This window comes from Neltuma alba, unplaced genomic scaffold, assembly GCF_004799145.2.
Source record: "Neltuma alba isolate B1F8T4 unplaced genomic scaffold, ASM479914v2 tig00006069_pilon, whole genome shotgun sequence".
NCBI classification, from domain to species: domain Eukaryota; kingdom Viridiplantae; phylum Streptophyta; class Magnoliopsida; order Fabales; family Fabaceae; genus Neltuma; species Neltuma alba.
The window spans coordinates 25127-37570 of NW_021634338.1; the positions used below are offsets into that span (position 1 = coordinate 25127).

General features: G+C 37.8%; 2 protein-coding genes across 2 annotated transcripts; one reads left to right on the forward strand and one right to left on the reverse strand.

Annotated features, from left to right (window-relative positions):
* The first annotated feature begins 281 nt into the window (after positions 1-281).
* LOC114749502 (pentatricopeptide repeat-containing protein At5g66520-like) lies at positions 282-2150 on the forward strand. Its single transcript, XM_028937993.1, has one exon. It carries the CDS (start codon positions 282-284, stop codon positions 2148-2150), a length of 1869 nt encoding a protein of 622 aa, XP_028793826.1.
* Positions 2151-2623: 473 nt separating this feature from the next.
* On the reverse strand, positions 2624-12438 carry LOC114749503 (exocyst complex component SEC8). The gene is made up of 15 exons (XM_028937994.1): positions 12434-12438; positions 11485-11615; positions 11104-11153; positions 10592-10698; positions 9984-10096; positions 9666-9773; positions 9255-9452; positions 7709-7794; positions 6866-7043; positions 6720-6797; positions 5329-5430; positions 5127-5201; positions 3231-3326; positions 3096-3145; positions 2624-2982 (listed from the first exon to the last, which is right to left on the reverse strand). The coding sequence occupies exons 3-15, from the start codon at positions 11130-11132 to the stop codon at positions 2895-2897; spliced, it is 1308 nt and encodes a 435-aa protein (XP_028793827.1). The 5' UTR covers positions 11133-11153; positions 11485-11615; positions 12434-12438; the 3' UTR covers positions 2624-2894.
* Between the last annotated feature and the right edge of the window lie 6 nt (positions 12439-12444).

Sequence of the window (12444 nt, forward strand, 5' to 3'; positions counted from 1 at the left end):
GCGATTTCGCAACATTTCATAATTATCCTTCAGTTTTAAACACAAGACTAAAAATTACACTATATAAATCACATTATATGAACGTGAGAGTACTGAATTAATCCAATTATGTTGGTTTGGTATATCCAACTTCGATGATTTCTCTGGTCAAAAAAAAAAAAAAACTTCTATGATTTGATATTTGGCATTTTCAAGGGTATTTTTTTATATTAACAAAACTGCGTGTAAACTTGACATGTCTATGAACCCGATCCTCGTATCAAATGATTGGCAAATAGAAGATGCTTCAGGTTTACTCTGCATCCCCACCCAAAGTTTCCTCTCACTCACCTGTTCCTGAAATTCTCAAAACCAATCTTCTCAGAAACTTCAATTCGCCGTTGGAGCTCAAACAGGTTCACGCCCTTCTCATTAAAAACCACACTCCTCTCTCTTCTCTTCCTCTCACTCGAGTCGGCCTCGTTTGTGCTCTCAATCCCAGTTTTGCTTACGCCCGACGGATTTTCCAGACCCTCGAAAAGCCAGAAATTGTTGTGTGGAATTCGTGTCTCAAGACCTTAGCTGAAGGAGATTCACCTCAAGACGCCATCTTCCTTTTCTATCACCTGCGTCAGGTCGATGTTTTACCTGACGATTTCACGTGTTCATTTGTTCTCAAGGCGTGTGCGAATTTATTGGACGTTCTCAATGGCAGAATCGTTCATGGTTATCTGGAGAAACTTGGTCTTCAGAGTAACTTGATTTTACAGAACATGATTGTTCATCTTTACGCGCTGTGCGGTGCAATGAGTGATGCTCGGCTTCTGTTCGTCAAAATGCCTCAAAGAGACGTTGTTACCTATAACATAATGATAAGCCAATGGATCAAGGCGGGGGATCTCAATATGGCTCATGATGTGTTTTCTAAAATGTCTCAGAGAAATGTAAGATCGTGGACATCAATGATTTCTGGGTTTGTCCAATATGGGAGATCAAAGGAAGCCATTCGTTTATTCTTGGAGATGGAGAGTGAAGGTCTAAGGCCAAATGAAGTGACAGTAGTGGCCGTTCTTTCAGCTTGTGCTGATTTGGGTGCTTTGGATCTTGGCAGAAGGGTCCATGAATACTCAAATCGAAGTGGGTTTCATGAAAATGTCCATATATCCAACACCCTGATTGATATGTACGTGAAATGTGGGTGCTTGGAAGACAGTTACAGAGTTTTTGAAGCCATGCGAGAAAGAACTATAGTGTCATGGTCAGCTATGATTGCAGGGCTTGCAATGCACGGACAAGGAGAGAAGGCTTTGGAACTATATGATAAAATGATTAGATCAGGAATGAAACCCAACGATGTAACTTTCGTTGCACTACTTCATGCTTGTAGTCACTTGGGATTAGTAGACAAGGGTCGTGAGCTTTTTACCATGATGACTAGAGATTATGGGATAGAACCTAAAATCGAGCATTTTGGTTGTATGGTTGATTTATATAGTCGTGCTGGCCTTCTAAAAGAGGCTCACGAGTTCATTGTGAACATGCCTATAGCACCCAATGGGGTCATTTGGGGTGCTCTGCTTGGCGGATGCAGAGTTCATAAGAACATTGAATTGGCCGAGGAGGCAATTAGACACACTTCTGAATTGGACCCACTCAATGACGGGTATTATATTGTTTTATCGAATGTTTATGCAGAAGCTGGACAATGGGAAAAAGTGGCGAGAATCAGAAAGCTGATGAAACATCGAGGGGTGAAGAAAACTCCGGGATGGAGTTCAATCACCATTGATGGGATTGTTCATGAGTTTGTAGCAGGAGACGAGAGTCATCCTGAAGCTGAAGAGATATTTGGAATGTGGGAAAAGTTACTTGTTAAGATGAAGCTAAAGGGTTACGTACCAAATACTTCAGTTGTTCTTCTTGACGTGGAAGATGGAGAGAAGGAAGAGTTTCTTTTTCGCCATAGTGAAAAATTGGCTCTTGTTTTTGGGTTGATGAAATTGCCACCTGGAATGTCAATTAGGATAATGAAGAACCTTCGGATGTGTGAGGATTGCCATGCTGCTTTTAAAGTAATATCAGCCATGGAGAATCGAAATATTGTGGTGCGTGATCGTAATAGATTTCATTGTTTCAAAAAGGGGGCTTGTACGTGCAGGGATTACTGGTAGCTAAAGCACCACGCTTTAGTAAAGTGAAGTATCCGTGTAAGAGTTGAAAACATAGTTATTAATCCCTGGCTCAAAGGGCTTGTACTATGCCCTACAATCTGTTACTTTATAAACACGCCCAAAAAAAAGAAGAGTTCAGAGGTTCTGGAAATTACAAAACAGGTATGAGGGATGATGTACCCTCGGCTTCTGGTTTGCCCCATTGCACTGAGATCATCGCGCGCGCGCGCGCGCACATAATCAACTTTTAATTTATGTTTTTAGAATATTATTGTCAAATATGTCCTTAAACTTTGGACGAACCTAAATAGCTAAACATATGAACCAGGTTTATTGAGAAAGGCCATCTTCTATCGTGGCAATTTATACGCATTTCATTTTGACAAAATATCGTCTCCCTAAACATAGTCAAGTACTCACAGGAGGTCAGCATAGTTAGGTTGAACATGGAAGATATACCCAACCCAAAGGGAAAGCAGAAGCATCCAAAATTGACATTTCTCATTAAATTACATTACATTACAAACAAATGAAGCAAAACAGTGGAACAACCATCATCGAGAGCAAAAACATGATCATCTCTTAAACAGCGGGAGGCGATAGTGACCTGCGGCTTCAAAGGGACAAAAATGACATATACATCCACTTGGCATCCGACTGAGAAATAGGATCAGAAATTCATTTGATGCCAGAACCCATCAAGTCCGAAACAAACTCTGAAATATAAACAGATGAATGCATATACTACAGTGGTAAAATTTCAGATACACGATATTGTGCATCAGGAGGAATCTCCCTCCCTGGGACCTGGACCTTTAGAAGGTTACCGTACCTGTAGAAACAAAGTCATCATTGAAGGAAGTCAGATCCACAAGGGAAAATAAGGGGGCCAGAAAAAAGAAAAAAAAAACGAAAGTAGAAGAACTACAATTAGCATCAACTTACTCGATGACAGTAAACAAGTGCTTATGTTCTGTAACGAAGGCAAGCAAAGCCTGAAACAGGTAGATTAATAATAATGAAATGAGATGGCATGACGAGAATTACTACAACATGAAGCCAATAGTTCAGTTGACTTGCCTCAAATGGCATGTTTAACAGTTCATAGTAGGTGCGGACCCTATCCAATCTTTGTTGAACAACTTCACTACTAATTGATGGTATAGCTGACAGTGCCTGTAATCACACAATCCCAAATTGCATATGAGAAGCTGTCAAGATAATCAGATCAAGGAAAACCCTAACAACTGGCATCCTTCCAAGTGGCTATCATCAATAGCTGAATGAAATACAGATTACATAGAAAAATGAGTAAGCAGCTTCAGAAGCACAGACACGATTCTCCCATCAGAAATAAGCCATAAAGACAAGTTTCCCAAAGAATCACTGCATCCCATCACAGTGTAAAACCTCAATCCCAAAGATCCTAAAGACAAGTTTCCATAAATAATGGGTAATTCCAGATGTCTAAAGAAGCAAGGGTACCAAGTTTAAACATGTTTTAATATTCGAGACACCTCAAACCGTATTCCTACTTTTGGATACAATAAGCAGCGAAGGTTGGCTACATGCATCCCTTCATCTCGCTTCCATGTGTCCTCACACTAGTTGTTGCCCCTTCATATATATCCATGTGGCTTTAACATACACAACACAAAAAACTTTCCTTTCAGGGCTTTTTGTAGCACTTCTCTCGGTACTCGATCATAACCATACATAAGTCTCTGTACTTTAGTATTTTTCCGTTAGCCCCCTTAGGTTATAGACAATGTTGTCATAAATCCAAATTGGTTCTCTAAAATATAAGTCTCATTTCTTAACACGTGCTCAATCACTCTTTTTCATAACTTCATAGTATGGCTCGCAGGATTTATCCCTTGGTAGTTTTCATAGTTTTGAATATCCCCCTTATTCTTGTATTATAGGCACCAAAGTGCTTCTCCTCCATTCCTTCGACATTTCCGCGGACCTCAAAATGTCATTAAATAATACCTTCCTCTCCCCCATATTCCCACTTTTGGGCAATGCTAGTTTTTCATTTTTATTAATCCCATTCAGGACTGATGAGTTAACTCCTCAAACCATTGCAGGAAAGTTCTCACTTGGAGTAGAAACTAAGCAAATTCTTGTGGTAGCAATAATGACATGGAATCCTAGCTAGCCATTAGGCGTCTTAGTTTCCTTCCCGGTTGCTCATCTACCCCAGTATTCATGCAATGGAGCCAACATTGATTTCTGCTACTTATTTCAGTTCATTTCCTTCGTCTTAGCTGATATTTTAATGCGTTTTTATGTGTTTTTGTGTTTAATGTTTGTTATGCTTTATATCTATGTTTTATGTCACCTATATGATGTATGGCTGTGTCATTGTGGGTGTGGCTTGTCTATGTATGTCTTTGGGGGTGTGGGTTGTCTTCGTTGATTAGCAGGATTACTGTAAGCTGCTGAGGCAACCTTAGTGATGAGTGGGACTGCACATTGTCAGGGCGGTGGAGGCACCAATATTCAGCAGAGCAACGAACTCTTGTTCTAAATAGGTCCTTGAATATATTACACAATAGTTCCATATATTGAGAATCAGATTGGAAGCGAACAGAATTTGGGTTTCTGGTTTCCAGCCATTGCATCAGACTTCCCCTTTATGCGACTCCCTGCCAGGCTCGTCTGAAATCTACCTTGACTATTAGGGGTAAATGAGTGTTTATAGTAGTATACCCAAGCTTGCATTATCATTTATTGACATGACTATTCACGTCCAAAATTGAGTTCAAGGAGCATAGCTAAATAAAAAAAATTAAGAGCTCAACAACCAGCTAATTTTGGAAAGAATTACTTCTATCACCAGGCACCCATCCCACTGGCCCCATAAACAAGATACATGCAAACCTACGGTAAGCTGTAGTCCCTAAACTTCTCTGTTTAAATATACAGGAGTATCTAAGATAATTAAGAGAAAAGAATGGCAAAATAAGTCACCTGTTCCAGAGCAATAGAGTCTCGACAAATTTGCTGAACCCCAAAAAGGTTAATAGACTTCATATCCGCTAAAGCCTAATAAGTGCATCGTCTCATTAGCAGTGCAGAAAATGGAGACAATCCAAATGATTTAACTGGCAATACAGCCAAAAATATAGAAAGGCAAAACTCTGACATCAAAACTGTTCACACTTGTCTGTACCTTAAGAAATGCATTCGCTGCAATACCACAAATTCCACCAAATATGTAATTCCGCTTTGCATTTGAGACAAAAGGAGCCATTTTCTCATCTCTTTGCGTGATCTGAAGATACCATAAGATAAATCGGTTTGAGTTGTGTAACCATGAAATATCTTTGGATGAAATAAACTAAGACTGATCAGCATGCTGCACTAAATGCCATGCCTACATTGTTAACTGCTTTTGAAACATACAGTAAGCATCCAAAAAAGTAATCCTAGAGATCAAATATTTCAGTGATTTGGTTTTGTTTTGGTACTGGGGTTTATTGTAAATTTCAGTCTCTGCTGAATCATAATTGCTTAGAATTTTTTAGACATTTAAATGTAGTAAAATTACGTTTAGGAAGCTTCTATAAGTGCTAATTTAGACAACTTTAATCAAGGTTGTTGAAATCGAACCAGACCAGCCAGTTTGACTGGAAACTGGCCTATGGTTTGGTCCAGACATCTACCAAAACTGGGGGAAAAGCAAACCAATAAAACAGGTCAGAACCAATGGAAAACAGAGCAGTCATTTTTTCTCTCTTTTTTTTTCTTTTTTAAATTCAATTATCCAGATTTGTATTATTTAAGTGGGGCATGTATGAAATGATGTTAGTTTGACATGTACGAGATTGAGATAGCCAAATACTTCAGAAAATCTTTGGGCGTGTATGACAACATATGAATAAATATTTGAGTAAGTTATTTTTTTATACGTATTATTTAAAAAATATTATTTTAATTGAGACCAATCCGACCATGGTTGGTGCCAAAACTAGTTCAATGCCCTATGTTTTGACAACATTGACTGTAATATCTAGCATTTATGAATGTTTTGTCGACATTTAAAATTTCAATATCAGCATTTTTTGTCAACGGCATTAGGGTACAACAAACTAAAAAGACACTTTATAAAAAGCTTTTTTTTTTTTTTGTGTGCAGATGTTGTATTGAATCTCCTTAAAGAAAACCAGTTAAACAGGAAGGCTTCTCCATAAGAAGCATGTTTCTTTTTTTTTTTTTTTTTTTTTTTTGGGGCCACATAAGAAGCATGTTGCATTAAAAACTCTCTCTAGACACCAGTGATAATTGGGACAGCAGAGAACTAACCAGAGGATGCTAAACAAATTGATATGCAAGCATTTAATTCAGTTTTGATTTCTGGGAATATAAAAAACAGAAATCACGAGTATGCAATTAAATGAGTAGAACAAACATCTGCAAATCATCGACTACTTCTAATATTGACTATTGGGCAATACTTCAATAGTGAGAGGTTTATGTAATAATCTCCTTAAATGACGTGCACATACTAGGAGCACAAACCCATTAAAATTCCAAGCAGAAGCAAATGATATAAAAGGACACCTGTGCAGTGAGCGAAATGATGAAGTCATCTGGTTCTTCAGCATCTTGGTCATCCAAGTATTCTCTGTTTGTCATTCCCTGTTCATATTTGTGAGACTCAGTTCAACTGAAGACAATTAGAGACAATCAAATCAATAAAGACCTACCTGCAAATGAAATATTGTCTCCATCTGCATCTCTATACGCAAAACCTTGAGACAATCAATTGCCAATTTCCTATACTCTTGGGCAAATGATGCCAAATTCTTTGTGTTGTCTGTGTGCGTGGGATTGACTTTTCCATTCACTACTTGATTTGGTGCTCTTTGTGTAGCCTGTCCGAGCCTGCAAATTCCACCAGGATCCAATGCACCATCAAAAACAATGCCACAAGGCTCAAAAGAGATATGTCCGTGAGTATCTGATACTGTACTTCACTATTCTATCAAGAAACAAAAGAACAAGCCCAACACCGAAATTCCCATGACAATTGATACCCAGCACTTCAAGAATGTCCAGGTATATTAACAAAAGTAAATCACATCCATACAATGCAGCATCAATGGAATTTCATAAAGACAGAAACAGATATTTGACCCAAAGCCCCCCCCAAAAAAAAAATTTTTTTTTTATGCCTGTTGAAATTTTTTCCCACCCAAATAAATAACATGAATCAAGCAACACGGGTCCCCTTAACCAATTATCAGAAGTTGCAGAACAGACCTCCCTTACAGGAAACAATCCAGCCCACAAAAGCAGCCCAACAGGCAGAGACCAAAAACAGCAAACTGTTCTCAAAATAATGATTGGGTCTCAAAATAATTATGTATAATGCCCCTGTAAGATGTTTATTTCGTTCAAGTTCAAACTTGAAATTAAACTCCTCAGTACCTCATGGGAAAGCAAAAGATATGCATACAGTTACCATGAATTTCCTACCAGCAAATATAAGCTTTCCTTTGAACAAGACAGAACATTCTTGTCAGGATTGCAGAGGATGATAAACTCACCTTTCAATAGAGTCTGCAACATACTCCAATGAATCGCTGAGAGATGCCAACAAAATAAGTTTGTTATCATCATGGATTAGATTTTCCTGAAGCAGAGAGACTGTCAACAAGGTTCCTTTTGTCTTGTTAATAGAAGTTTCTCCATAGCAGCCAAAGAACAGGTGGACCAAAATTTGGAAAAGGAAATAAAATCTTCAAACAATTCTGATATTATATTTCCAAACGCTTCCATGCAATGGGATCAAGAAAAAGCAGAAAAGGAATACAGGACTGAATTTAGCAGCCAATTGACTTGTATTTGTACCCTTAGAGCCAAAGAAATCTGACTATTCAGCCAAAATACACATGTTATCGAAGCATTTTGGTCATTTCTCACCACTTCTACTCATCCTCCGCCACATTCTCTGCCATCCACACTTTCTGATATTCTATCCCTATTGTCATTGCAGGCCATATGCCCAAAGGAGACATTATTTGTAGAGTGGTCATCAGGTTCGGTGCTGTTGGTTCGGGGGGGATGGAAATAAAGTAAGGCAGCTTGTCCATTAGAGAATAATCCATCCTAAAAAGGTGGGTGGCACACTAAGTTTGGTTATAACTTCTTCACACACTTAATAATTTCAGGTAGCAGACCTGTTGGCGAAAGTTGTGCTAGAAGTTAAAATTGACAATCTGACAAGCAAGATGGAAATGCAAAATCTCCACCTTCCAGCAAGAAGCAAGTGTTGGTTGTTGTGCTTATGATAGAACCTCGACTATAATAAACTTATAACAGACCAGAAATAGGCCATGAACAACCGGGGGGACAAGGAACAACACAGATTACACAACATAAAAATCCAGAATAGAAGCCACTGGACTTTCGAGAGGCCAGTGCTCTCCCAGACTCATTTCACTCACCAAAAGACTGAACTGCCTTCTCTCTGAACCCAGGGAAGATTTGAAAACCCAAAAGTTAAAAAGAAGTCTAAACATACTCCTAGAGACCCTAACGCATCACAAGATCATTCAATTGCTTTTGCTTACAAACAAGATCCATAGGACAAGCCTCTGAACCCCTTCAATATCACCCCCTTTTAACCCCTCTTTTTCATTTTTTTTGCCACTCCCCCATATCCCTCTGGGTACGTTCTAGTAGTAGTAGGAGGCTGGGTCTTATCAGCTTCTCTGGCCAGCCAATCATGTGTTTTTTATTTTCATTTTTTTTCAATTATATGTTTCTTTACTTAATCGGTTGTTTTACTGTGTTTATAACTTCCTTTGTTGCTTGTTGGGTTGAGTTAGGCACCACGTGACTTGCCTTCATACCCTAATTTCATGGCATAAATAAAGTCAGAGATACAGAACCCTGAGTGGTCCAGATCAAGAAGTGGATCAATGTAATTATGAGATGTAGACCCCATACACAGCTACATTCTCTTGTATCACTCTCTGGATGCATGAATGCATCAATGGAGAAGATCCAAAGGCAATTCTGACAACTCAGCCGAAATGCAGAAAATCAATAAGAAAAATAACTAGTCAGTTCAGACAGCTCCACACAAACCTGCTTAATGGGCCGCAAATTCAGCAGTAAATCACTTAGCTCTGATTCAACCTCAATTGTTTCAGCATCAGGCAAATTATTTTCTGTGTTAAGCTCACCAAGTGGATTTGGCAAATATGCACTTGAGGAGTCAATCCTCATCAGCTTCTCAACATCGTGCCTCCCAATGAGCATATAGCTCTGCTTCTCAAGGACAGCCTAAAAAATCATTGTCAAACCTGTAAGGAAACTCTACTACAAAGAACATGGAGTACAAGACAACAGTGTTTAATCATCCAATGACCTGAATAGATTAAAAGCTGGAAAAGTTACATTTTATTAGCAATGGAAAATATAGCTGGCTTAATAGTATACCAAAATTATTGATGTCTACTATTAGATGGCTTAATAACAATGCTGAAGAAAAGATACCTCCATGTATGAAGTTCGACATCTTTCATAAGTCCGCTCCAGGAATGTTTGCACATACTTCACAAGGTCATTGGCAAATTTGGGCATTGCTTGCGCCCAACCAAGAACCTACACATTAATTAGATGCCATAATCTAGAAGGCAGAACATCCACAATACCAGATGCTCTCTACCTAAAGATGCGATTCAATTTCAGACAGATTCAATAAAAAGAAGTCCAAACCTCATGAGGCCAGTGTTTATAACTTCCAGAATATAAAATAGAAATAAAAATTATATATACATAATGTGCCTTTTATAAAGTAAAGTTAAAACTTACCTCCTTTGTCAGGAAATCTATAGCCAATAGCCCTTGCAACACAGGTCGACCCTTCTCAATTGATGGAGTGTACGCAGTAACCAAGTGTGCCCTTGGGCGAAATGCAGCTGGACCTGAAAGATAATATGCAAATATCAAATATTTCAATAATTCTACGCCAGAGTCAAAATTAACAAAACTGTCCAAGGACTTTTACCAAAATGCGAAGAAGAAGAAGAAGAAGTCCTTAAAAAGAAAGCTCACATGCAGGAAGAATTAGAAAAATATATCAATGAACTAAAACTTCACAACCCTGTAACCCTAATAACCCATGTCATCGTATTAAGTTATTCGCAACTTCTGTAGCTTCATATTTATTGTTGCATGTTTGTGCCCATATGAAGGGCAGGGCAAGATATAATTTATTCATACAAACTCACACGCATACTAAGATAGTTATAATTAAGCTTTTCAATTGAAAAAAGCCTTCCCCTCTTAGAAAACCAACAGCTTACAAACAATACAGTATGACCAAGACGTTTCAAGATATGAGATGGAAAAAATGAATATATTAGTGGTCAAGCTCAAATAATATCAACAGAACGGATCTCAATAGTTTGTAGACTTGCTTGATATGGCTTGTTGTACACATTTTCTGTAGTCCACGAACATAGTAGGCAAAAAGTGGTCCTTTACAAAGTTCTCCACGAAAGCTAACAGCCCATCATTCCTTCTTCTGCTCAGGAAGTTGAAAACAACACGTTATTTCCAGTAAATTGGAAAGCAATCATGCTTTAGCACAAGTTGTTCCATAATTTGATTAAAGTAAATCGACAAGAACAAAATATGCATACCATGCATAATAAGTAAAATAACTCAAAAAGAATGCAAAGTTCGGTAAAAATAATACACCGAAAAAATTATTTGGCCCTTTCTAAAGTTCAGTGAATTGATAATTAAAGAAGCAACAATGACCTTTATGCATGCGTGTTTGTGTGTTTAAGCAACTGGTGGACAGTTCCTCTAAGGCCTCAACCTTCTCAACTATCACCATGCACACAAGGCAACTTTTTCTATTTCACTCTTACAGAACAAAATGACCCAAAAAAAAAAAAAGGCATCACAATGTTTTGTAACTTACCCAAGCTGGGAATATTTTGTAGGCAGCATTGAAGCTATTTTATCTGCAAACTGCATAATAAGTCAGGTCAATAAGAAAATCAAAATGTAGAAGGAACTTAATGTATACTTTACAACGTTGATTTTTATGATTTAGTTTAAACAGTGACTTGGTGATAAGGAAGGATTCATCACTTTGCATCCCTTTTCCAAATGCATACTCTTAGATAGGATAGCAAAAAACAAGGAAAAATAAGATGAACGAGAGAAAGATGATCAATCCTCCAGATAATGGTAAGCTGATCTAGTGCTAAGCCTTAACTAGAAGATAGCAGAGAACTACGAGACTTCTAAATCCTTGGTACTTATTGATAGGAAAAGATGCAAGTCCAAAATATAATACCTGAAGCACAGGTCGGTATATAGAAGCTGCTAGATATATGCCTTGCTCAGGCAAAACGGCTGCAGATCCATAACCTTCTGGCAACACATTTGGACCCCTTCTACTCCATCCTTGTCGGATCAGATCAACTCCTGGACATTAACAAAACCAGCCATAGGCGTTGAAAAATAAAAAAATAAACTAGCAGCTAAGAAAGCAGCAAAAAATAAATAATAAAGAAAATCCACAAAAATTATTCAGAAGAAATTGCCATGCAAATAAAAGTAATTCGCCCAGAAAAAGCTCATGTAAAAAAAAAAAAATCAAAAGTAAAACCTTGACAAATAAATTAGAAAAACTACAAAAGGTCATAATGATGCTACAATAAACTCCCCCAAGCAGTCTATCATAAAAATATGATAGGCTCGGGTAAGATCAAAAAGATTTTTCAAAATGGAATATACTGCTAATAACAGAACCTACAAAGGAAGAGAGACAAGAAAGTAGAAAGTATTAAGGTAAGAGATCCTCAAATCAGAAAATAAACCTAAAAAAAAGGGGGGGGGGCCAGTGAAACAAAAAGGATGAAGGTAATTAGCATAGCAGAGCTGTCCAATCTCTTCATAAACTACACCCAATTCTTTCCAAATTATGCAAGCTTCACTTTATGTATATAATAAAGGAGAGTTTGTTCAGATTAATGAAAGAATTACAAAAATGGAGGATAAATGGATTAAGAAATTCTCCCATACGCCAAAAAATCATCCTCAAAAAATTCTCCAATCCGGCTGTAAATCCACTAGAGAATCACACTTAAAAAACCTCTGAGCTCAGCCCATCTAGAAGCCAGATATACTATTCCATCCCATAAAGGATGAGAAGTAATTAAATTTAACTAAACTCACCTATAATTCTATCCTAATAATAAGTAACAATATTTATTTTCCTCACTTAATCACATTCTGCATACCCTGATTAGGA